Source organism: Doryrhamphus excisus, chromosome 17 (assembly GCF_030265055.1).
Source record: "Doryrhamphus excisus isolate RoL2022-K1 chromosome 17, RoL_Dexc_1.0, whole genome shotgun sequence".
In the NCBI taxonomy this organism is placed as follows: domain Eukaryota; kingdom Metazoa; phylum Chordata; class Actinopteri; order Syngnathiformes; family Syngnathidae; genus Doryrhamphus; species Doryrhamphus excisus.
The window spans coordinates 15,903,986-15,930,591 of record NC_080482.1 but is presented as its reverse complement, the minus strand read 5'-3'; the positions used below and the strand labels follow the sequence as shown (position 1 = coordinate 15,930,591).

General features: G+C 41.5%; 3 protein-coding genes across 6 annotated transcripts in view; 2 read left to right on the top strand and 1 right to left on the bottom strand.

Annotated features, from left to right (window-relative positions):
* The window catches only part of meox2a (mesenchyme homeobox 2a), a 61,750-nt gene extending 51,767 nt beyond the window's left edge, over positions 1-9,983 (bottom strand). For 2 of the 3 annotated variants that reach the window (XM_058052838.1, XM_058052839.1), the window contains exon 1: positions 9,382-9,982. The gene's annotated coding sequence lies outside the window, so the exon portion shown is untranslated. Of the gene's footprint in view, positions 1-9,381 lie in introns of all 3 variants that reach the window. The other variant, XM_058052841.1, reaches the window with a different exon arrangement.
* Positions 2,861-7,966, top strand: sostdc1a (sclerostin domain containing 1a). The gene is made up of 2 exons (XM_058052842.1): positions 2,861-3,118; positions 7,086-7,966. Exons 1-2 carry the CDS (start codon positions 2,902-2,904, stop codon positions 7,547-7,549), a joined length of 681 nt encoding a protein of 226 aa, XP_057908825.1. The 5' UTR covers positions 2,861-2,901; the 3' UTR covers positions 7,550-7,966.
* The window catches only part of crppa (CDP-L-ribitol pyrophosphorylase A), a 38,915-nt gene continuing 21,479 nt past the window's right edge, over positions 9,171-26,606 (top strand). For both annotated transcript variants that reach the window (XR_009119875.1, XM_058052836.1), the window contains exons 1-9: positions 9,171-9,686; positions 10,091-10,367; positions 15,163-15,312; positions 15,797-15,901; positions 15,975-16,020; positions 18,974-19,071; positions 23,808-23,885; positions 23,961-24,053; positions 26,484-26,585. Coding sequence is in view for 1 of the 2 variants with exons in the window: in XM_058052836.1 (XP_057908819.1) it covers positions 9,442-9,686; positions 10,091-10,367; positions 15,163-15,312; positions 15,797-15,901; positions 15,975-16,020; positions 18,974-19,071; positions 23,808-23,885; positions 23,961-24,053; positions 26,484-26,585 (1,194 nt within the window). In the remaining variant the exon portion in view is untranslated. The remainder of the gene's footprint in view (positions 9,687-10,090; positions 10,368-15,162; positions 15,313-15,796; positions 15,902-15,974; positions 16,021-18,973; positions 19,072-23,807; positions 23,886-23,960; positions 24,054-26,483; positions 26,586-26,606) is intronic.

The following is a 26,606-nucleotide window of genomic DNA, read 5'->3' as shown; positions in this document are numbered from 1 at the left end:
CGACTGAACCCCGCCCGAAATCTGCCTGGATCCGGAAATCTAACCCAGGCCAGCTATGCTAACCGCTTACACGGCCGAGGCCTATCACGGGTCACTCTGTGGACCCGATGACAACCTTCACCTCTGCGGTGACGAAGAACCCGACGCCCCCACACGTCAACAGCGGCTCCCTCGGCGTACACTTTGTGGTTGACCACAAGCACCGCCGTGCCCGCCCCCACACCCCCACCGGGGATAGACTTATCCGCAAGGGAGGGGCCAGGACAGGCCGCAGTAGCCCCAGGTGGACGTTGAACCACCAAGGAGGGGGCGGTCTTAGGGAGCGAGCGAGTCCAAGTCCCCTGGTCTGAGCTGCCGATGGAGCATCATCAACTTGGGAGGAGACAAATGTGGAATTCATCTGGCCCTCAGGAACTCTTTGGGATGGAGGAAATATTTGGGAGGGAGCGCTCTGGCAAGGTTGGGATGTTTGGAAGTGGGACACAGCAGACTGAAGGACAGTGAGTCCAGGACAGTATTAAAACTGTTTTTTTTTCCAGTCACAGCGTTTGACTGGTTCTGTATGTTGTCTGCAATGCTGCTGGAAATGACATAACAGTGCAAGCACACATCATTTGATTGATTCCATTGTTTTTTAAGTGTTTACTGCTCTCTTAGCCTTTACACTTTAGCTATTACAGCAGAAACTCGACAGTTTGACAGTTTGACCTCGGAACTCATTTTTTATTTTCAATTATTTCCCCTTTTCAAATCATAGTTTCCACGTTTGTCGTCACTGCACTTGGTCACGTTCTGTTCAACTCCAGCAGATGGCGCCATTGCTCCTCCAGTGAAGTTCCTGTTTAACTACAAGTCAACTATAAGTGATTATTATGTTATTCAGAGGTTATGAGTCCACAATTTAGCTAGTTATTTGTTCGAATTGTCTGGAAAAAAAAACATTTATGTAAAAACGCACTTCCAGAACAACGTATAAGTGAATTAAAACGCTGAATTTCAACTAAATACGCAGTAGAAGTCCAATACTGCCCCCAAGTGGAAGGTGGCTGTCATCGTCACGGCAGAAATTCATCGCATCGACCAGAAGAGGTCGCTGGAGTTCGGGAAAAAAATACACCCCATCCATTGGTCTCGTCAAAAAGAATCTTAAGTTATTTTTAACCATGTGATATTGATTTCTTTGTCATGTATATATTTATTATTATTGCAAATCCAATATGTTTTTTTTACTGGTACCCGGATCCTGAATCATGTTACAGCTCGGAGCCATTTGTCATCTATCCTTACAGAGCCGGAGAACACAAAAGCCAAGACCTATCATGTTCACCTGTCATCAGTCAATGGACTCCCACCGGTACCAGCCAGGAGTGGTGGGTGGTGGGTGGCGGTGATGGAGGGGTGGAAGCGTAAACAGTCTAGTAGTGAGAGGCTCTGACCGTGTTGTCTTCTCTCGGAAGTGGAGAGAATGGAAGAACATCTTGGTATTCTTGTTTTAGGGGGCCCACAATGAGTGAAACCTGAGTGACACTTAATGACACTTTGAGGGCTCACTTCCTGGGAAATGTTGCATTAAATGTCAGGACGTATGGAATCAGTATCGGATTCTTCGATGTATAAGAAAAGACTTCCAACATCACAGCATCATCTTATTGTGTCTTCAGTCAGGGATGGTGTTGCTAGGATCACAGTCTAGGGCAGGGGTGGGCAAACTACGGCCCGGGGGCCACATCCGGCCCGCCAAGTGTTTGAATACGGCCCGCCCAATCTTTCCAAAGTATTTCATTTAAACTCAACATACAACCTGGCATCATGGCCTGAGCCAACCTTTTGATGGTTTTATCAATTTCGTTGTTTGACATGGTCTGTTGTTTATTATATTATTATTATTTATTATTTTATATTTATATTTAAATATTTTAAAAATAATACAATATTATAATAATTACAATAAAATTTAAATAATAATTATTATATTATTATTATGTAAGATATGCAAATATAACAATAATATTATATATAATTAATATAATAATTAGCATTAATATAATAATTATAATAATAATAATAGTTCTAATAATAATTATAATAATCTAATAATCTAATAATAATAATAATTATTATTATTATTATTATTATTATTATTTATTATTTATTATTTATTATTTATTATTTATTATTTATTATTTATTATTTATTATTTATTATTTATTATTTATTATTTATTATTTTTATTTTTATTTTTATTTTTATTATATTAGATTATTATAATTATTATTAGAACTATTATTATTATTATATTATATTAATGCTAATTATTATATTAATTATATATAATATTATTGTTATATTTGCATATTTTACATAATAATAATATAATAATTATTATTTTAATTTTATTGTAATTATTATAATATTTTATTATTTTTAAAATATTTAAATATAAATATAAAATAATAAATAATAATAGCAGATTGCATGACAATTTTACAGATACAATAATACCAGGTGGACTGTTACGTGTAAAATATATAGTCTGCCCCCCCCCATATCAATGCGGCCCACGAGTCAAAAAGTTTGCCCACCCCTGGTCTAGGGCTTCGGGAGTGCTGCTGAAACTGGGGAGCTGCGGTTCAGGGGAAACATGAATGCCAAAATGACCTCAGACACTGCAGCATAACAGAAGAGGCAAAAACAAACCACTACAGCAACATGAGTACTATAAACATCATCCAACATGCCAACTATCCCATCAGCACCAACTTAGAAGTGGGCGTGTTTTAACGCAGAAGCACCTTCACAGCAGGCGGCTCTCCTCCATAAAAGCAGCAGTGCAGCGTCTCATGAAGCATCCCCCAATCTTCTCAGCATCGCCATCATCATCTTCAAACCATCATCTCCAGCATGCACCAAGAGTCGTGCCACTCTTTGGTTTTACTTTGCATCCTCCTGAGGAGCAGCGGCCAAGCCTTCAAGAACGATGCCACGGAGCTCCTCTCCTCGCATGCGAGCGCACCGGTGGCGGGGGAGCAGCACGGCAACGTGTCGCTGAATCGGGCACGCTCCGGTGGGCGAGCGGCAGCGGCGGCGGCGGCGGCCGGGACAGAGCGCGACAGAAGCGGTAAGGCCGGACAGAGGAGCCCCGGGGGTGCGCGTGCACTGCATGGATCTTAAAGAGGGGATGTCTCTTATAAAACCACTTTGTTCAGAGGCTAATATAATAATTAATGAAGGTTGGGTATGTTAATTAGCCCTGTAATTGCAATAGAGGATATTAAAGGCACTTGTTTTTATTGTAACTTTATTAGTGACCTTTTAATAAGGTATTTAGGATAAAAGTCTTTAGAGTTTTGGAGTCAAAACAGAAATTACAGTAAACCTCGGATATATCGGATTCAATTGTTCCCACTGGTTTTGTCCGATATAAGCGAAATCCGTTATATGCGTATATCGGAAAATGTCCGTTTTACGCATATATCGGATTTATATCCGGTATATGCGTAAATCGGATTTTATCTGTTATAAAAAGGCACTTCCTTGACTATGTTTCCAATGTACCTGGACGAGTGTGCAGACTTTTCTACTGAAAGGCTGACAGGAGTATGATTTGGGTATTTCAAAATCATAATAGTTGGAATAATACTACCACATCATGACGCATACCTGCACACTTTTTGAAATCCAATGCGAGGCCTGCATCAGTAACAATAACAAATATTATTAATAATAATAATATTATTATTGACACATTATTGGTTTTCTTATTTAACTTCATTTCAGGTTCAAAATATGACGTATATAGTATTTCAAACTTCCACCACAATAATAAAAATGACATATAGAGGGTAATTCATGATCAATTTACATTTCAAAAATACTTACTGTACACAAAATCTATTTTTTAATTTTCTATTTATTAAACGGGACCTAAGATGCTAATCTTTTGACCCCTTGTATTGAGTTGTGGTCTCCGAAAACCAGCACAGAAAGCGTTCTACAGTAAACCTCGGATATATCGGATTCAATTGTTCCCACTGGTTTTGTCCGATATAAGCGAAATCCGTTATATGCGTATACCGGAAAATGTCCGTTTTACGCATATATGGGATTTATATCCGGTATATGCGTAAATGGGATTTTATCCGTTATAAAAAGGCACTTCCTTGACTATGTTTCCAATGTACCTGGACGCGCAGGCAACGCTGCAAACGCTGCAAATGACGTCGTATAGCGGCCTGTCACGATTCGGCGAATCGGAGCGCCACGATGCGGCCATCCGATATATGCGAGGGAAATTTCATGGAAATGCATTGGAACGGGACTGGAGATTTTGTCTGAAATAGGCGAAATCCGTTATAAAAAATCCCATATATGCAATGAATTTTTATTGGAAATGCATTGGTTCTTTTTTATCTGTCCCTTGTGAGCGAATTTCCGATATATCTGAGTCCGATATATCCGAGGTTTACTGTATGATGAATGAGGTATTATAAATCAACATGTACTGTATCAAAATATTTGTAAATATTTATAAAAAAAAACTACAAAAAACTATTGTTTGCTGTGTTTGAAGCGCATAATGAAGTGTCTGGTGAGTGTACAGGTGTAGGTTACCTGCAGTAAAGTTTAAAAGTACCACAAGTACGAGCATGGTTCTCAACTGGCCTGGCTACAGGACCCACCAATTATCCCTCAATGACTCAAACTCAAACGCACTCTTCTCCAGCAGATGTCTGCGGCTGTGTGTCCCCTCCCACTCAAACTTGACAAAGTCGCCTATAGAAACGTGGCATGGGCCCCGTGGCAGCATAGCAATCGAACAGTACAGAGTAGAGCGAGGTGCATTCACTGACGTTTTTTTTTTTTTGCCCGGGCAAAGGCCAGCCACCCAGTGAAAACAGCTCCATGATGCAGCAGTTAAAAAACACCGACTATAAGGCTACAGGATGACAGCACGTCATATACATATAATCACAACACCTGACGACGACTCCCACGACGACGAGCAGTTCATTCATCAAACAGCGCCACGGTGACAGGAAGCCATTGTCACAGAGGCGTATGATGTTATCAATGCATCCGAGTTCGAGTTACCGCCGTGCAGAAGAGGCGTGATATTCACCCCGCAGCGGAATCGTCACACGGAGGTCAGCCATTAATAGCTCAACTTTTTCAAGTCGACAACTTGAAAGGAGGCATCAAACCAGCGCCAAAGTTAGAAAGACAGTCATCCTGATTATACTGTATCTGGTATCAGTATTCATATGATTAATAGTAGTGATACCACCTCTCAACCATGGCTCTAAATGTATTAAAAAAAAGACGAGAGAAAGCACATTATTGCTTTTGACTTGTCAAGTGAACCTTTGACACCCTCAAAGGTTCTGCTTCACTTTTTGCACTTGATGCTACAGTCTGGTCTTTTTGGGATGCTTCAATGTTCCAAATAGTTTCCTCAAAGTACAATAATTTGCCATATTTGGAACATGAGTGTACTTTGAGGGACAGAAATTGACACTTTTTGTACACAGTGTGGCATCTTTGCAGCAAATAGTCACAGGGGGTCTCCAAGCTCCAAAATTGAAACATCGGTAGTAACAATTAAGTTACAAGAATAAAGTTAAAACAGTTGCAATTAGTGAGAAAATGTATAATAATTTTAGTTATTTCTAATTTAAGAACAACATTGAAATATGATGAGGAAAAATAACATCAACTTAGTTGCATAAAGGTGAAAAATTAAAGAAATTCTTATTTGTTTAAAGATGTAATATTTTGAAACACAAAACCACAAAGTTGGAATTTCAGGAAAATCAGGTTGCGGGAAAAATCAGAATGTTACAGAATAAGGTCAGAATATTATGGGAATAAAGACATTATTAGAAGAAGCTATACAAGTATAGGCTATAGCAGGGGTGGGCAAACTTTTTGACTCGCGGGCCGCATTGATTTACAAAATTGACAGGGGGCCAGACTATATATTTTACGCATATAATTCTAACAGTCCACCTGGAATGATTTTATCTGTAAGTGTCATGCAACCTGCTATGTATATGTGCTTGTGTCCTTTTTTCAGGAGCACTTTGTAAACAGCAGATCACATCAAATAAACAAATTGATTTAAAAAAAAAACTACCTAAACCATCAAAAGGTTGGCAAAAGCCATGATGTCAGGTTGTATGTTAAGTTTGGAAAGAACGTGCGGGCCATATTTAAACACTTGGCGGGCCGGATGTGGCCCCCGGGCCGTAGTTTGCCCACCCCTGACCTAAACCATCAAAAGGTTGGCAAAAGCCATGATGTCAGGTTGTATGTTAAGTTTGGAAAGAACGTGCGGGCCATATTTAAACACTTGGCGGGCCGGATGTGGCCCCCGGGCCGTAGTTTGCCCACCCCTGGGCTATAGGCTCTTTTTTAAAAAGAAAGTGGAAACGTGGACAAATTAAAAAACAGCATAGGCTCACGAGCATATTACTTTGAAGAGATAGTTTGTTTATTCATTCATTCATATGCTCACGAGGGTCGCGGGGGTGCTGGAGCCTATCCCAGCTGTCGTTGGGCGAGAGGCGGTGTACACCCTGGACTGGTGGCCAGCCAATCACAGGGCACATATAGACAAACAACCATTCACACTCACATTCATACCTATGGACAATTTGGAAACTCCACACAGAGATGGCCGAGGGTGGAATTGAACTCGGGTCTCCTAGCTGTGAGGCCTGCATGCTAACCACTCATCCGCCATGCAGCATAGCTTGTTTAAAAAAAAAAATCATATTTTACAACACAGCACAAATAGATCTACATACAGTAAACCTCGGATATATCGGATTCAATTGTTCCCACTGGTTTTGTCCGATATAAGCGAAATCCGTTATATGCGTATACCGGAAAATGTCCGTTTTACGCATATATCGGATTTATATCCGGTATATGCGTAAATGGGATTTTATCCGTTATAAAAAGGCACTTCCTTGACTATGTTTCCAATGTACCTGGACGCTGTCCAAAGCCAAACGCATGGCCGACCGTTTTAATAATGGTCAAAATAAACATGCTTCTCTGAATTCTGATATCTTTCCACACAGAGCAAAGCCAAATTGGATGCAGAGAGTTGAGGTCCACCAAGTACATCTCAGATGGCCACTGCACCAGCATCAATCCCATTAAGGAGCTGGTGTGTGCCGGCGAGTGTCTACCAGCTCAGATGCTCCAGAACTGGATCGGCGGACCCTACAGCAGAAAGTTGTGGTCTCGCCGCGGCGCCGGCACGAGCAGCGCCAGCAGCCAGGACTGGCGGTGCGTCAACGACAAGACTCGCACTCAACGCATCCGGTTGCAGTGCCAGGACGGCAGCACCAGAACGTACAAAATCACGGCGGTCATCTCCTGTAAGTGCAAGAGATACTCCAGGCAGCACAACGAGTCAGGCCACAAGTTTGAGCCCGCGGTTCTGTCACCGCCGCAGCTCCTGCACAAGCACAAGGCCAAGAGCAGGAAGCAGATGGGGAAGAAGCGCTTGAGTGAGAACTGGCACCAGTCAGAACCATGAGGGTCTATTTAGACTCATGTGGATTACAGCTGCTCTCCGTGGGCTGGACTTGATTTAGCTTTTAAGATGGTGTCTCACTTTAATGGATCATCAAAGGCCTCTTCTGGCCATTTTGATGCATGTAAAGATAATGTGAACAAAACCAAAATATACAGCTTTCCTAAGCCTGGATATAAGCCATACATTGTCCTATGTATGTACGTATGTATGTATTTATGTATGTATGTATGTATGTATGTATGTAGCCATGTGTGTGCTCTTTTTATTTGATGTACAAATTGAGATGATGACAAACCCCTCCAAGCACCTTGTAAATATTTGTACATATATGTCAAATTGTTACTTGCTTTTTTTTCAATAACCATGTGTATAAAATTGATGTAATATATTCTAAGTGGCAACATGTGCGGGTAAAGTTTGGAAATAAAACATTTTTACATCCCATAAAATGAGACCCCAGCAGTTTTATTTCACAAACAACCGTGTGCTTTCAAAATATGGGCTTGGAAAATAAAATTGAAACCCCCACTGCTATGGAGGACCAAAACTGCCAAAATAATAAATAAATAAATAAATAAATAAAAGTGGAAATAAAAACAAAAATGAAAAAAAAAAATCAAAAAATTAAATACAAAAAAAATAATATAAATGGAAATAAAAACAAAAATAAAAAAATATATACATAAATAAATAAATAAAAGCAAAAATAAATACAAAAATAAAAAACAAGATTCAAAAATTAAAAATACAAAAATAAATGTAGAAATAAATACAAAAATATATGAATAGAATTACATATCAATAAATAAATAAAAGCACTCTGCTCTCATATGTATTTATTTCATGCAGCAGACAATGTCAGCTTGAAATGCAGAAGGAAAAACTATTCAAATGAGGGGGCGGTCCTAAGTGTGTCTTGGGTTGAACTGTTCGCCTATTGGTTGATCGACATGTGAGTGCGAAAATCGACTAGGTATGCCTGCAAACGGCCACAGCAAGAGGAAGTATACAGGGAGAAAAGTATACATTTACCGGGACAATAATGGCGGGGTCCACCAGGAAGTCGGTGTCCGAGTTGGACATTGCAGCCATATTTACCGCCATTGAGAGTGGTGTGGTGACTTCCTCTTGCTGTGGCCGTTTGCAGGCATACCTAGTCGATTTTCGCACTCACATGTCGATCAACCAATAGGCAAACAGTTCAACCCAAGACACACTTAGGACCGCCCCCTCATTTGAATAGTTTTTCCTTCTGCATTTCAAGCTGACATTGTCTGCAGCATGAAATAAATACATATGAGAGCAGAGTGCTTTTATTTATTTATTGATATGTAATTCTATTTATATATTTATTTTTGTATTTATTTCTACATTTATTTTTGTATTTATTTTTAATTTTTGAATCTTGTTTTTTATTTATTTTTGCTTTTATATTTTATATATTTATTTATTTATTATTTTGGCAGTTTTGGTCCTCCATACACTGCAACCCCAGTAACTATAAACCAAACTGTTGTAACATCTCGCGAACAGATGAAAATCACGCGAGAATATCCAACCACGCAGCTGCAAAAACATCAAGCTTCAATCATTCACTCTACAGTCACAGGAAATACCAAAGTTTGGCCGTTATATGCATTTTATAGTAAATTACGAAACTTGTTTATTTTTACTAGCTTAAAAAAATATATAATATTATTGTCAGTCGTGATGAAACGTAAATTATATTACATCCATCAGTTTTATTGTGAAGGTTTTAGGCGGAAGTTCGGTGTTGAGCTGAAATACACAAGTTAGAAATGTATATAGGTTGGCGAATAGCAAATACATACCTCTTCTATTAAAGGGGGATTATTACGAATGGCGTGCGAGGACAGCCCATCCAGGAGCTGATGGAGATGAGCTGCAGGAACATATCGAGTGATGAAGCAGGCGGGCCCACGCATCCAGGGACTTTCCCAACCAGTCAGTCCGGGAACAGCGGCCTCGTGCCGGCCAAAGGCGATGTTGACTTCCCGGTGTGTGTGGTTCTTCCTGCCGGTGGCAGCGGAGAGAGGACCGGGTTGCAAACGCCCAAACAGTTTTGCCTGTTACTGAGCCGACCGCTTATAAGCTACACAATTCAGACTTTTGAGAGGTATGGCTACACTTTTTTTTTTTTAGCTGGACAACTTCTGGGTAACTTATTATGGCGGTGGCTAAACCGTTATCACCAATAAATCTCAGTGACGTGATGTGGAGTTCTCCACCTGACAACCGAGATGCTAAGAAATGCTAATTGCTAAACAGTTTACCTAGCTTAATCGCTTCACTTTCACTTCTAATTAAATGCATTGAATGAACCCGTTTAAAGGCTACAGCGCCTTGCAGTACCACCTCCCACCGCTAATTAACGCTATGAGAACTGTACGGTGGAAAAATACTTCAATGTCAGTGAGAACTTGTTAGGTATTACCAATATTTTTTGTTTGCCTTGTGTAAAAGTGTCAGCATCACGCTTACAAAAGCCTTCAACAACTTTTTTCCTCCATTTCCTCCCAGGGTGTCATGGATCCAGAGCATCGTGGTGGTCGTTGCCAAAGAAAACATGGACCTAATGGTGGACATCATTCAGCGTTTTCACCACACCAAGGTTCAAGTTGTGCCAGGCGGCTCCACACGTCACAGGTCCATACGCAACGGTGTACTGGCTCTGGGTGAGCAAGAGGAGGGGTCGACGGCAGGAAGGCCAAAGGTTGTAATCATTCACGATTCCGTGCGGCCTTTTGTGGAGGAGGACTTCCTGTACAAGATCACCATGGCTGCCCGGGAACACGGAGTCAGTATAATAATCACTATTTGATATAATGTGTTTGGGCTGTCGCTTTGTGTCGTCGCTTTTTCCAGAATACTAGTGTTGGAAGTCAGGAAAAAAAATGAGAGGAAACAATTTGAAATTGCCAAAGGTTCCTCGTGCTTGGAAAGAGAAGAATGCGTAAATTAAATCTTGGCTTAAATCTTCATATGCTTTTCACTAAAAGAACAAAGTCTGGATATTCCAAGTACAAAGTCATCCATCCTCTTTTTCCAGATTGCTACAGACAACACTTCAACAATAACAGGACAGAAAAATTGTGGCACTGTGAGGCGAATATGAAATCTGATCGGTTAAAGATTTTGATCCCAATTGTTAACATAGCTTAGGTGACGGAGGCCAGCACTCCTGATTCTGAAGTCCCCGGGTAGAATCCATTGACATGGTAACACCCTACGAGAAGAAGATAATTAATTGCTGGGAATAAATTCATACAATTTAATAGAATAAATACTATGGAGGACCAAAACTGCCAAAATAATAAATAAATAAATAAATATATAAAATATAAATACAAAAATAAAAAACAAGATTCAAAAATTAAAAATAAATCCAAAAATAAATGTAGAAATAAATACAAAAATAAATATATAAATAGAATTACATATCAATAAATAAATAAAAGCACTCTGCTCTCATATGTATTTATTTCATGCAGCAGACAATGTCAGCTTGAAATGCAGAAGGAAAAACTATTCAAATGAGGGGGCGGTCCTAAGTGTGTCTTGGGTTGAACTGTTCGCCTATTGGTTGATCGACATGTGAGTGCGAAAATCGACTAGGTATGCCTGCAAACGGCCACAGCAAGAGGAAGTCACCACACCACTCTCAATGGCGGTAAATATGGCTGCAATCTCCAGCTCGGACACCGACTTCCTGGTGGACCCCGCCATTATTGTCCCGGTAAATGTATACTTTTCTCCCTGTGTACTTCCTCTTGCTGTGGCCGTTTGCAGGCATACCTAGTCGATTTTCGCACTCACATGTCGATCAACCAATAGGCGATTGTATACATTATGCCAATTTTGGTTAGAAATAATCACTTGTATGATATTTAGTATTATATTTAGGAGTTGATAAGAATCAAAGGTTCTTATTGGATTCCATAGAAAATGCATACGGGTCATTTTTGACCCACTTATGGAAGGTTGGGGTAGTAACACAAAAACTAAAATTTCTTAAAATGTATAAAAGGTAAGTTAAAAATGTGAATGGTATGATATCAAAAACATGTTTTTTTTTGGAATACCTGGAATATGAAAATGAAAAATTTTTATTTCAAAGATATTTCAAGAAAACAACCTGACCGGGTCATTTTTGACCCACTTATGGAAGGTTGGGGTAGTAACACAAAAACTAAAATTTCTTAAAATGTATAAAAGGTAAGTTAAAAATGTGAATGGCATGATATCAAAAACATGTTTTTTTTAGGAATACCTGGAATATGAAATTATGAAAAATTTTCATTATGAAGATAATTCAAGAAAACAACCTGACCGGGTCATTTTTGACCCACTTATGGAAGGTTGGAGTAGTAACACAAAAACTACAATTTCTTAAAATGTATAAAAGGTAAGTTAAAAATGTGAATGGTATGATATCAAAAACATGTTTTTTTAGGAATACCTGGAATATGAAAATGAAAAATTTTTATTTCAAAGATATTTCAAGAAAACAACCTGACCGGGTCATTTTTGACCCACTTATGGAAGGTTGGGGTAGTAACACAAAAACAAAAATTTCTTAAAATGTATAAAAGGTAAGTTAAAAATGTGAATGGTATGATATCAAAAACATGTTTTTTTTTAGGAATACCTGGAATATGAAAATGAAAAATTTTTATTTCAAAGATATTTCAAGAAAACAACCTGACCGGGTCATTTTTGACCCACTTATGGAAGGTTGGGGTAGTAACACAAAAACTAAAATTTCTTAAAATGTATAAAAGGTAAGTTAAAAATGTGAATGGCATGATATCAAAAACATGTTTTTTTTTTAGGAATTCCTGGAATATGAAATGAAAAAAAAATTCTAAGGGTTAAATATATATTCTGGCCCCCCGGACAATTTTGTTAACTCAAAGCGGCCCGCGAGTCAAAAAGTTTGCCCACCCCTGGTCTAATCCAACACTCGAGTGCAGACTGAATAAATTAGAAGCGTTATCAAATGGCTCATCGACCTGAATTATATCGGTAACAATAAGGCATCAGTCACTGAGGAAATTAAAGCGACTTGGAAAGATTCCCAGGGATGTACAGTAGATAGATTTTGTTTTGGAGACATTTGCCAGCAGGTTGTCGGAGTCAAGGCTCAAAGCGCATCTGGTCTTCATTATTTTACACATCGCTCGAGACAGAACCAGCGGCAGCATCACATTAATTTCCATTTTAACAGCAGAAACATGTGTTTGCTCAGCTTTGATTTGCCGACATGTTGTCATGAAGTTAGCCAGTGTGTGCTCCAGCTGTGCGGATCAACGTGTCGCCAATGCGACTCTATAAAAAGACGTTTGGGAGCGCATTCGTTGTTGCATGTTGTGTTATTAGTACAGCTGTCAAAAATGGCACGGTTATAGCGCTAACTCATTTATTTCAGGAATTACATTAAAGCTTTTTGCATAAGTAATGCATGCATGCCACCCCTCTCTGTTATGACGGTAGACGGAGGAACCATAGCATCCCCACACAGAGTCTGATGCTCTTTGCTCCTTTATAGCTTTATACAGTAAACCTCGGATATATCGGATTCAATTGTTCCCACTGGTTTTGTCCGATATAAGCGAAATCCGTTATATGCGTATACCGGAAAATGTCCGTTTGTGTCCGGAAAATGTCCGGAAACAACATTTATACCAACACTCACGGGCACAAGTCTGATTTTGTCTTACTATGTCTACTATATTGGCTAATATGACTGTAAAGGTGACTATAGGGGTGTTATTTCATATTTAGAATGCTCTAACAATGTTAAAAGCTGTATTTAGTACAGTAAACCTCGGATATATCGGATTCAATTGTTCCCACTGGTTTTGTCCGATATAAGCGAAATCCGTTATATGCGTGTACCGGAAAATGTCCGTTTTACGCATATATCGGATTTATATCCGGTATATGCGTAAATGGGATTTTATCCGTTATAAAAAGGCACTTCCTTGACTATGTTTCCAATGTACCTGGACGCGCAGGCAACGCTGCAAACGCTGCAAATGACGTCGTATAGCGGCCTGTCACGATTCGGCGAATCGGAGCGCCACGATGCGGCCATCCGATATATGCGAGGGAAATTTCATGGAAATGCATTGGAACGGGACTGGAGATTTTGTCCGAAATAGGCGAAATCCGTTATAAAAAATCCGATATATGCAATGAATTTTTATTGGAAATGCATTACAGAAAAATCGCTTCTTTTTTATCTGTCCGTTGTGAGCGAATTTCCGATATATCCGAGTCCGATATATCCGAGGTTTACTGTAGCTTTATTCTGACCTAAACACATCAACAGCAGTAAAATTCCAACCCTATAGAAACATCACCAACTCATAAATACATCATTAGTACTTCTCGGAACAACACTTCCTCATTGTCATGAGACAACAGTGAGGTGCATTCAGGAGCACTCCGAACATCAGAACGTCTATTCTCACTCACTAGTGTAACTTACTGCGGAAGTACAGTTTGTACAGTTCACTGCATTTAAGTATCTTCACTCAAAACGGGAAATTCAACGTAAAAAATCATCTGGTGTCTTGATCGCAACCCCTCATGGCTGGAATGTTCTGCTAGTATAAAAGAAAAAAGATTTTCAGAAATGTATCTTTTAGCATGATTACAATTTTTAGTTCATTTGGAGATGTTAATACAGTAAACCTCGGATATATCGGACTCGGATATATCGGAAATTCGCTCACAACGGACAGATAAAAAAGAAGCGATTTTTCTGTAATGCATTTCCAATAAAAATTCATTGCATATATCGGATTTTTTATAACGGATTTCGCCTATTTCGGACAAAATCTCCAGTCCCGTTCCAATGCATTTCCATGAAATTTCCCTGGCATATATCGGATGGCCGCATCGTGGCGCTCCGATTCGCCGAATCGTGACAGGCCGCTATACGACGTCATTTGCAGCGTTTGCAGCGTTGCCTGCGCGTCCAGGTACATTGGAAACATAGTCAAGGAAATAAAATCCGATTTACGCATATACCGGATATAAATCCGATATATGCGTAAAACGGACATTTTCCGGTATACGCATATAACGGATTTCGCTTATATCGGACAAAACCAGTGGGAACAATTGAATCCGATATATCCGAGGTTTACTGTACTAAATACAGCGTTTAACATTGTTAGAGCATTCTAAATATGAAATAACACCCCTATAGTCACCTTTACAGTCATATTAGCCAATATAGTAGACATAGTAAGACAAAATCAGACTTGTGCCCGTGAGTGTTGGTATAAATGTTGTTTCCGGACATTTTCCGGACACAAACGGACATTTTCCGGTATACGCATATAACGGATTTCGCTTATATCGGACAAAACCAGTGGGAACAATTGAATCCGATATATCCGAGGTTTACTGTACTTGCAAATATACAAAATTGTGTCATTCAGCTTTTTGTCAAAAGGGCACATTTCACACACACGGTGATTAATCATGATTAATTCATTTGAAAACGGATTAACTTGATGAAACGTTTGAATCATTTCTAATTCTCAACGTATTTAATAGTTATACCTTTCCTCACATAGGCGGCTGGGGCCATCCGACCTCTTGTTTCCACGGTGATCGCCACAACATCAGAGGGCTACCTGGACCACTCCCTGGAGCGAGCCAAGTACAGAGCCAGCGAGATGCCTCAGGGCTTCACGTATGACGTCATCCATCGAGCCTATCAGAGGGTAGGGTACGCACAACATGGACTTCCTGTCTCTGGAATCACAGTTGCAGTTCAAGGATGTTGAAGTTGGCCTTAACACGTGTGGCCAAAATGCGGTGCTATGAACGACGTGTTCTCTAATGAAGGCCGTTAAGGAAAAATAGGCGCCAGAGAGCTTTGGTGAAATACGAGACGACAGAATGATGCGAGACAACACTCTCCTTCGTTTCTATTTTATATTTGAAGGTTTGTAATCGAATGAGTACGCTATGATTGGCTTGTGGATATGTTAGTGAAAGCGTAGTACACCTCGCCAAACTATGAGCAATGCCTGGATGCAAGAACCTACAGAAAGAAGTGGAAAACTTTAGTTTTGAAGTGGCTAAAAGTACAAAAATTGAGTTTGTGTGCTGGTATTTTGGCCCAAGACCAGATGCCAGCTCCGACATCCTGTTCAATCTTGACAGAATGTTGCGTAAACGCCGTCTATCATCTTCCCTCTTCAGTGCACCGAGGCCGACTTTGACTTTGGTACAGAATGTCTGCATCTGGCTCTGCAGTACTGCGCCACCAAAGCTAAGCTCATCGAGGGTCCGCCAACACTGTGGAAGGTGAGCTCACCGCTTTTTTCCCCCCCCGCACACTGACTCCCATGTAACTGAGGTCAATTGGGTGCCCCTTCAGGTTACGTACAAACGGGACTTGGCTGCCGCAGAGTCCATCATCAAAGGTGAGATTATTAATATAATAAATGAGCGCTGTGACATTGGCGGTGTTTGGTCCTCTATACGTTTAAGAGTTTCATCGTCTCGAGGGGGCAAAAAAAAAAACCAAGACTGAGCAAGTCGAGACAGGAGACAAACAGACAAATGGAAATAATGTATAATAATAATAATAATATAATAATAATAATAATAATAATAATAATAATAATAATAATAATAATAATAATAATAATAATATAATAATAATAATATAATAATAATAATAATAATAAATAACATGTGAAAATATAAGAATATTTATAATGAGATATTGTATCGTTGGTTCTGTTAAGGGACATACGCATTACTCTACAATAATAATAAACTGTCCCTTAATGAGAATAAAATAGGCGTCTATTTACCTAAAATATCATGATAATTGGAGATACATATTTCTTAATTTTTTGACTTGAATAATGATTTGGAGTGCATGAGAAAGTAGAATGGAAAGGTAGTGCTTTTTGCCCACATGGTCATTTATTAGTACGGTAATCCCTTGTTTGTTACGGTTAATTGGTTACAGAGCCGACCGTCCAGGAAGTCCAGGAAGTAGAATTCTCTGAAAATCAGTTTGCAAACTACAGTAAACCTCGGATATATCGGACTCGGATATATCGGAAATTGGCTCACAACGGACAGATAAAAAAGAAGCGATTTTTCTGTAATGCATTTCCAATAAAAATTCATTGCATATATCGGATTTTTTATAACGGATTTCGCCTATTTCGGACAAAATCTCCAGTCCCGTTCCAATGCATTTCCATGAAATTTCCCTGGCATATATCGGATGGCCGCATCGTGGCGCTCCGATTCGCCGAATCGTATCAGGCCGCTATACGACGTCATTTGCAGCGTTTGCAGCGTTGCCTGCGCGTCCAGGTACATTGGAAACATAGTCAAGGAAGTGCCTTTTTATAACACATAAAATCCGATTTACGCATATACCGGATATAAATCCGATATATGCGTAAAACGGACATTTTCCGGTATACGCATATAACGGATTTCGCTTATATCGGACAAAACCAGTGGGAACAATTGAATCCGATATATCTGAGGTTTACTGTACTAAATACAGCTTTTAACATTGTTAGAGCACTCTAAATATGAAATAACACCCCTATAGTCACCTTTACAGTCATATTAGCCAATATAGTAGACATAGTAAGACAAAATGAGACTTGTGCCCGTGAGTGTTGGTATAAATGTTGCTGTAAATGTTCGGTGAGCTGACTGGGGGTTGGACAGGAAGGGACATTGTTGGTTGAAAATTTTAGTGAAAGCGTCCAAAACCGAAGTTTTTGGTATCCGGTATCCACAACTGACATTTTGTATTTCACAATGCACTTTCTTCTAGTGTTCTCACATTAACTGAAAACCTGATTGAACCTCCTGAACGTAGAGAATCAGGTGCCATGTTTAAGGAGGATTTGGACGCGAGATCAGCTTGATTGCGCTGCAGCACAAATCCCAGGCAGAATCCAACCACTTTGCAGGCAAACTACTTTGACATTATTCCCAAATATTCCCTCCACATCTGACAGCCAATCTAAACCGTGGGAGTCTAGTTATAGTTCGGTCTAGATCGCCGATGTGGTGCGGTTGTTTGTCGCCTCCCGCGTGTGCCGCCCATTAGACATTAGACCAGGGGTGGGCAAACTTTTTGACTCGCGGGCCGCATTGATATGACAACATTTACGGGGGGGCGGGGGGGGGGGCAGACTATATATTTTACACGTAACAGTCCACCTGGTATTATTGTATCTGTAAAATTGTCATGCAATCTGCTATTATTATTTATTATTTTATATTTATATTTAAATATTTTAAAAATAATAAAATATTATAATAATTACAATAAAATTAAAATAATAATTATTATATTATTATTATGTAAAATATGCAAATATAACAATAATATTATATATAATTAATGTAATAATTAGCATTAATATAATAATTATAATAATCATAATAGTTCTAATAATAATTATAATAATATAATAATAATAGTAATTATTATTATTAAAATAATAATAATTATTATTATTATTATATTATTATAATATTCATTCATTCATTCATTTTCTACCGCTTTTTCCTCACGAGGGTCGCGGAGGTGCTGGAGCCTATCCCAGCTGTCTTCGGGCGAGAGGCGGGGTACACCCTGGACTGGTCGCCAGCCAATCACAGGGCACATATAGACAAACAACCATTCACACTCACATTCATACCTACGGACAATTTGGAGTCGCCAATTAACCTAGCATGTTTTTGGAATGTGGGAGGAAACCGGAGTACCCGGAGAAAACCCACGCATGCACGGGGAGAACATGCAAACTCCACACAGAGATGGTCGAGGGTGGAATTGAACCCTGGTCTCCTAGCTGTGAGGTCTGCGCGCTAACCACTATTATAATATATATATATATATAATTATTATATTATTATAATTATTATATGTGCTTGTGTCCCTTTTTTCAGGAGCACTTTGTAAACAACAGACCATGTCAAAAAACGAAATTGATACAACCATCAAAAGGTTGGCTCAGGCCATGATGCCAGGTTGTATGTTGAGTTTCAATGAAATACTTTGGAAAGATTGGGCGGGCCGTATTCAAACACTTGGCGGGCCGGATGTGGCCCCCGGGCCGTAGTTTGCCCACCCCTGCATCAGCCTGTTACGTACAAACAGGCCTTACGTGAGCCGCCGCCCACCCAACGATCACATCGCGAGCCTTGATAACTGACCACGCCCTGCCAAGCGCCTGCGATGCGCCAACCTAGCGAGACATTTTTCATGGGCAAGTTTGATCCCTGCAACTGTCGGAAACTGAGGAGTTCATCTGAGCATTCGCCGCACGCCATGGCGGAGGTCAGAACCCTGCTGAGTATCGGTGTTGTGTCCTTTTCTCGCAGACACGGTGTCGCGGCGGCTCTGCATGATCGCAGGTGGATGTGGCCATGCCAGGATGCTGGCCGACGCCCTCCGCAAGAACTTCGGTGCCTCGGAAACGGTACGTTGCGACAGTCACGGCTGATTAAAATGTTAGCGATTAGCATGTCACAGTAGGGATCGCCAGCCTTGGATGTTGTGATTTAAACATGTGGACATCTGGGTGGTCCCGCTCGTGAAAATTGTGGTCAAAGAAATAACGAAGTCTTGTCTGTAACATCTCTCGCTCTCCGCCTCCAGCGTCCAGATGGCATATTTGCTGAACCACAGGAGTTTGTTTGATTAATGGAGTGTCTCGCCTCGTGTCCGCACTCTCTTCTTCCCAAAGCTTTTATCCCTCCGCTTTCGACAAGTCGCTTTCCGTCGTTGCCCCTGCTTCATATTACATCCGAGCACATGTAGAGGAGCATCTGCAAACCATCATAGATCTTCACATCTTCTCCTTCAACCCCCACATTGTCAACATCCCTGTTTCAGCACCTCCGCATCGCTCCAGTGTAAGGCTGGCCCTCTAAGGCTGGCCCTCTAAGGCTGGCCCTCTAAGGCTGGCCCTCTAAGGCTGGCCCTCTAAGGCTGGCCCTCTAAGGCTGGCCCTTTAAGGCTGGCCCTTTAAGGCTGGCCCTCTAAGGCTGGCCCTCTAAGGCTGGCCCTCTAAAGCTGGCCCTCTAAGGCTGGCCCTCTAAGGCTGGCCCTTTAAGGCTGGCCCTTTAAGGCTGGCCCTCTAAGGCTGGCCCTCTAAGGCTGGCCCTTTAAGCCGGCCCTTTAAGGCTGGCCCTTTAAGGCTGGCCCTCTAAGGCTGGCCCTCTAAGGCTGGCCCTTTAAGGCTGGCCCTTTAAGGCTGGCCCTTTAAGGCTGGCCCTTTAAGGCTGGCCCTTTAAGGCTGGCCCTTTAAGGCTGGCCCTTTAAACTGGCCCTTTAAGGCTGGCCCTGTAAGGCTGGCCCTTTAGGCTGGCCCTTTAAGGCTGGCCCTTTAAGCTGGCCCTTTAAGGCTGGCCCTCTAAGGCTGGCCCTCTAAGGCTGGCCCTCTAAGGCTGGCCCTCTAAGGCTGGCCCTCTAAGGCTGGCCCTTTAAGGCTGGCCCTTTAAGCTGGCCCTCTAAGGCTGGCCCTCTAAGGCTGGCCCTCTAAGGCTGGCCCTTTAAGGCTGGCCCTCTATGGCTGGCCCTCTAAGGCTGGCCCTTTAAGGCTGGCCCTTTAAGGCTGGCCCTCTAAGGCTGGTCCTTTAAGCCGGCCCTTTAAGGCTGGCCCTTTAAGGCTGGCCCTCTAAGGCTGGTCCTTTAAGCCGGCCCTTTAAGGCTGGCCCTCTAAGGCTGGCCCTCTAAGGCTGGTCCTTTAAGCCGGCCCTTTAAGGCTGGCCCTCTAAGGCTGGCCCTTTAAGATGGCCCTCTAAGGCTGGTCATTTAAGCTGGCCCTTTAAGGCTGGCCCTCTAAGGCTGACCCTCTAAGGCTGGCCCTGTAAGGCTGGCCCTTTAGGCTGGCCCTTTAAGGCTGGCCCTTTAAGCTGGCCCTCTAAGGCTGGCCCTCTAAGGCTGGCCCTTTAAGGCTGGCCCTTTAAGGCTGGCCCTCTAAGGTTGGCCCTCTAAGGCTGGTCCTTTAATGCTGGCCCTCTAAGGTCGGCCCTCTAAGGTCGGCCCTTTAAGCTGGCCCTGTAAGGCTGGCCCTTTAAGGCTGGCCCTCTAAGGCTGGTCCTTTAAGCCGGCCCTTTAAGGCTGGCCCTCTAAGGCTGGCCCTTTAAGATGGCCCTATAAGGCTGGCCCTTTAAACTGGCCCTTTAAGGCTGGCCCTCTAAGGCTGACCCTTTAAGGATGGCCCTGTAAAGCTGGCCCTCTAAGGCTGGCCCTTTAAGGCTGGCCCTCTAAGGCTGGCCCTCTAAGGCTGGCCCTCTAAGGCTGGCCCTCTAAGGCTGGCCCTTTAAGGCTGGCCCTTTAAGGCTGGCCCTCTAAGGCTGGTCCTTTAAGCCGGCCCTTTAAGGCTGGCCCTTTAAGGCTGGCCCTATAAGGCTGGCCCTTTAAACTGGCCCTCTAAGGCTGGTCATTTAAGGCTGGCCCTCTAAGGCTGGCCCTCTAAGGCTGGTCATTTAAGCTGGCCCTTTAAGGCTGGCCCTCTAAGGCTGGCCCTATAAGGCTGGCCCTATAAGGCTGGCCCTTTAAACTGGCCCTTTAAGGCTGACCCTCTAAGGCTGGCCCTTTAAGGATGGCCCTGTAAGGCTGGCCCTTTAAGCTGGCCCTCTAAGGCTGGCCCTTTAAGGATGGCCCTGTAAGGCTGGCCCTTTAAGCTGGCCCTCTAAGGCTGGCCCTTTAAGCTGGCCCTCTAAGGTCGGCCCTCTAAGGTCGGCCCTTTAAGCTGGCCCTGTAAGGCTGGCCCTCTGAGGCTGGTCCTTTAAGCTGGCCCTTTAAGACTGGCCCTCTAAGGCTGGCCCTCTAAGGCTGGCCCTCTAAGGCTGGTCCTTTAAGGTCGGCCCTCTAAGGTCGGCCCTCTAAGGTCGGCCCTTTAAGCTGGCCCTTTAAGCTGGCCCTTTAAGCTGGCCCTCTAAGGCTGGCCCTTTAAGGATGGCCCTTTAAGGACTTGGAGATGTGGTGACCGCCCTGTTATTTCCTCATAATTCCATCCCATCGCCTGCTCGTGTTGACGTGTACAAATGACACGCACATGGCCTCGTTCTCGGTCAGCTGTGTTTCCTGGACCATCCTTGAAGTGTATTCCACGCACGTACGTACAGAAGCAGCGGGGCGTCATGTGATGCACACATGCAACCTTCTCCAAGTCCTCCATCATTCCCTTGTGTCAGGCAGGTGGATCTTTGCCGGATCCAGCCCTCATCCGATTGGAGACATTCCCATCAATTATTCAGGTGCCTGGTGGAGCTGTGAGATGGATGCTTTTTGCGGAGTTTGTCTAAGGGCGTGGTCAAAGACGAGGCGAAAAAAAAGCGGAAGAATTAACATCTGCTTTTGGAAAAACTGTCCAAAAAAAGCTCTTCATCATGATTGAAGCTTTCTAGCTGGAAGTTACATCAATGATCAAGTCAAAGATCTGTCTCACCAATACTCCAGGGGTTTCTTCACAAAGTCAATGAACACACGGAACATACTTTCACAACATGTGCAAATTCAACCAAGCAATGAAAAGCTATTACATCATATACAGTAAAGTCTCGTTATATCGATATCGGTTATAACGAATTACTGCTTATTACGATACTATTTTCATTTCCCGGCAAATTTCGAGTCTTTTATGATATAATTAGTTCCGTTAGTACGATACCCGTTATTATGATAATCCGGTGACTACGATGCCCTTTTCATCTCCCGCCAGCCAATTTGGTCTGCTTATATCGATACAAAAGCAGCTTAAATCAATCTTTGCTTAAGGATTTCAATACCAAAAAAGAACACGGCAAACGGCTGCTTCCAGTCAACTTTATTTTTCACACTTCCACCACCAGAGCGCAGCACACACACCGATTCCCGCACTTCCTTTACGGGGGGGGGCAGACTATATATTTTACACGTAACAGTCAACCTGGTATTATTGTATCTGTAAAATTGTCATGCAATCTGTTATTCATTCATTCATTCATTCATTTTCTACCGCTTTTTCCTCACGAGGGTCGCGGGGGCTGCTGGAGCCTATCCCAGCTGTCTTCGGGCGAGAGGCGGGGTACACCCTGGACTGGTGGCCAGCCAATCACAGGGCACATATAGACAAACAACCATTCACACTCGCATTCATACCTATGGACAATTTGGAGTGGCTAATTAACCTAGCATGTTTTTGGAATGTGGGAGGAAACCGGAGTACCCGGAGAAAACCCACGCATGCACGGGGAGGACATGCAAACTCCACACAGAGATGCCCGAGGGTGGGATTGAACCCTGGTCTCCTAGCTGTGAGGTCTGCGCGCTAACCACCAGACCGCCGTGCCGCCTGCAATCTGTTATTATTATTTATTATTTTATATTTATATTTAAATATTTTAAAAATAATAAAATATTATAATAATTACAATAAAATTAAAATAATAATTATTATATTATTATTATGTAAAACATGCAAATATAACAATAATATTATATATAATTAATATAATTATCATTAATATAATAATTATAATAATCATAATAGTTCTAATAATAATATAATAATCTAATAATCTAATTATTATTATTATTATTATTATTATTATTATTATTATGTGCTTGTGTCTCTTTTTTCAGGAGCACTTTGTAAACAACAGACCATGTCAAAAACCGAAATTGATACAACCATCAAAAGGTTGGCTCAGGCCATGATGCCAGGTTGTATGTTGAGTTTAAATGAAATACTTTGGAAAGATTGGGCGGGCCGTATTCAAACACTTGGCGGGCCGGATGTGGCCCCCGGGCCGTAGTTTGCCCACCCCTGATCTAGTCCATCCCTAAACCCTTGAAATACATAATCAGGTCAGACTGAAATGATCCCCCTCATCTAAAGCCCTGGGCTGTTATCTTTCAAGACTAATTAAACCTCCGACATGTGCTTTCCATTCCGTATTTAACACTTCCAACCATGCCAGACGAGTGTGGGAGTGTGCTTTCTGTTTATTGGGATTATTGGGATTATTGGGATTATTGGGATTGTGAAACAAGATTGAGACCACATGAAATTATTAAGACTATTTCTTCTTGAGATGATTACAACGTAGAAGACGGCGACCATTCAGCAGTGAACAATTCCTGCCATTCTGCCATTACCAACAACTCCTTCAAATGCTGGAGTTCCAATGGAATATTGACTGGCGGGATGTCTCTGTCTTCCAGGAGCTGGACGTCATCCCAGATGTGACAGGAGACAACGTCAGGTATCTGTCCAAGGGTTGGAACTTCATCCACTTTTCTGTAAGTCGATGTTCAGTTTGCCACGCGGCTGCTTGTCACACTTGTGTGGTCTTTGAGATGGTATCTTGATTCCAGATTCATGGCTCCGACCTGGCTGGAGTGGAGTCCACGTTAGAGGCCTTGGAGGCAGCCGATCAAACTCTTCTCTACCCCGTGGTCGTCATTTGGGTAAGGACTTCTCTGAATGTCTAAAGTCCAAGGAAAACCACCCCCAAATGTCTTTGTTTGATGTGTTTCATGAGTTGAAGTCCCTTTGGGATGTTGTGTCTTCACGGAAAGTTTCTGAATTTCACGCTTGTAAGACATGCAGTAGTCGCTTTGGTCACATGGTAGCAATCAGTGCGGCGTCTCGGTTGGCAACGCAACACTTCCCGGTGGAGGAAAAGCAGACCGGACAATGTTTTGTCTGGGAAAATTAGATCTGAGAGGGAAAAGGGAAAGATCTCTTGATGCCTCAAGCAATGTAGTTTGTGTAGGAAGAAAGCACTGGGACACCGACAGGAAGTGAAAAGTGAAGAAATGGAGGAGTTGTTGCTTTCATTTTGCACCAAGAACAGAATCCATTCTTCTGGGAAGATCATCCCAATGGTGTTTGATGGGTTTCCTCCAAAGCCAATCCTTAGTGGACCTTCCTTTGTCCACTGGGAAAAGTGTTTGCTTTATTTGGATCTTGTACGGGTATAGGTGCAGATCAGACGTAAGAACACGCCGCAGTGACTCCCTTGTCATTCCGAGTTCTTGGCTGCGTCTACGCACTGATTTCCTAGGGCTGCGTCCTACCGAGTCCCTCACTGCAGCAATGTTTTCTTCTGTCCTTGCACTCTTTTTCCTGCCTGAATAAGTTCCCCCTGTGGCTTTAGAACAGGGGTGGGCAAACTACGGCCCCGGGGGCCACATGCGGCCCGCCAAGTGTTTCAATATGGCCCGCCTGTTTTTTCAAAAGTATTTCATTTAAACTCAACACATAACCTGGCATCGTGGCTTGAGACAACTTTTTGATGGTTGAGGTAGCTGCTTTATCAATTTCGTTATTTGATGTGGTCTGTTGTTTACAAAATGCTCCTGGAAAAAGTAACACAAGCACAAAAATAAAAATAAAAATAATGACAATAATAATAATAAGAAGAATGTTGTTAATAATAATAATATTACTATTATTATATTCATATTGTTGTTAATAATATTAATATAATAATAGTCGTAATATTATTATTGTTATTATTATTAACAATAATAATAATAATAATATAATGATAATAACATTACTATAACTAATAATAACAAATCTAATATAATAATATATATATAAAATAGTAATAATAAAGACAATAATAATAATAAAAATAATAATACATTTAATTTCCAACACACTTTACATCAAATAAATGATCTAAAAGTGCACATATAGCAGACTGCATAAAATAAAATATGCGTAAAAATAGGACTGTTGCATGTAAAATACTATATAGTCTGCCCCCCCCCCCCCCTGTCAATTTTGTTAAATCAATGCGAGTCAAAAAGTTTGCCCACCCCTGCTTTAGAACATAAGTTCACTACAGTCCCATGCTCTCTGAACTTCGTAACCCAACTAACAATCGTTGATTTTGGTGGAAAGTTGCGACAATGGAAACATTTTCGAAACTGAATCTGTACACTCTGGTATGATTTTGTCGCAAAATAGATCTCCAGGGAGAATATCTTCTGCTGATTTGTCCAAGACATTTTTGGGGCAACTATAGCTGAAAACGATCATCCATAGCAGGGGTCTGGAACCTTTTTGGCTAAGAGAGCCATGAAGACCAGATATTTTAAAATGTGTATCTGTGAGAGCCATATACATTTTTTTAAACATTGAATGCAATAAAATGTGTGCATTTTTATGTAAGACCAACAGTTTTAGATATAATGGGCTCTAATTACGTAGACCAGGGACACTACCCCACGCCAATGGGGTGTGGCCAGCACACTTTTGTGAGCAGCGCAGTGTCCAATAATAAATCAAATACTTGCTGCCATTAATGCAACTTCTGCTGCTGCATGGTTTTGCACCGTACTCCGTATATTTCATTCTTTTGGCCATCTTTGCCAGAAGGCTTGGTTCTGCAGCTTTAGCTAGGTGACTATTTGACTAAAGGAGGAAAGTTTACATTTACATCTTAATGACCGAGGTAGACTACCGCATTACCCAGTAATAATCGAGTTTTGGTGTTTGACCTGGAAAATATCATGAGGAAAGATAGATATGGTCGGCCGTATTGCAGTAGAAAATAGATGGACGGATTAAAATGCATAAGAAAGTTGTTGATTTTTAATATTTTTAACAGTGAGTTTACTTTAAAATGTTAGCAAACATACATTTTTATTGTGGTAAGAAATGCTTGAGAGCCAGATACAGTCATCAAAAGAGCCCTACCTGGCTCCCGAGCCATAGGTTCCCTACCTCTGATCCATAGGTTCACCTTTCACGTCCTGCAACAGAAAAGACATTCGTTAAAAAATTGATTTTTTATCGAATAAAATATGGGTACGCATCTTTTTGGGTCACTTTGTATTAGTGTAGCATTTTGATCAATGGGGTATTGTTTCTTACTCCGATAGGTACTTTTGAGCACGTCGGAGCCGGCAGCCATCATGGAGTTGGCCTCTGCAGCCAAACGGCTGAACATTCTGCTGTACGCCATCCATCTGCAGCAGTCAAAGGTAAGCTCTTTTGTCTGCGCC

Bases quoted from the DNA above. Each gene is read 5' to 3' on its own strand.
- sostdc1a (XM_058052842.1), top strand. From the start codon at position 2,902: ATGCACCAAGAGTCGTGCCACTCTTTGGTTTTACTTTGCATCCTCCTG. The intron at 3,119-7,085 runs GTAAGGCCGGAC...CTTTCCACACAG, and splicing joins GACAGAGCGCGACAGAAGCG to AGCAAAGCCAAATTGGATGC.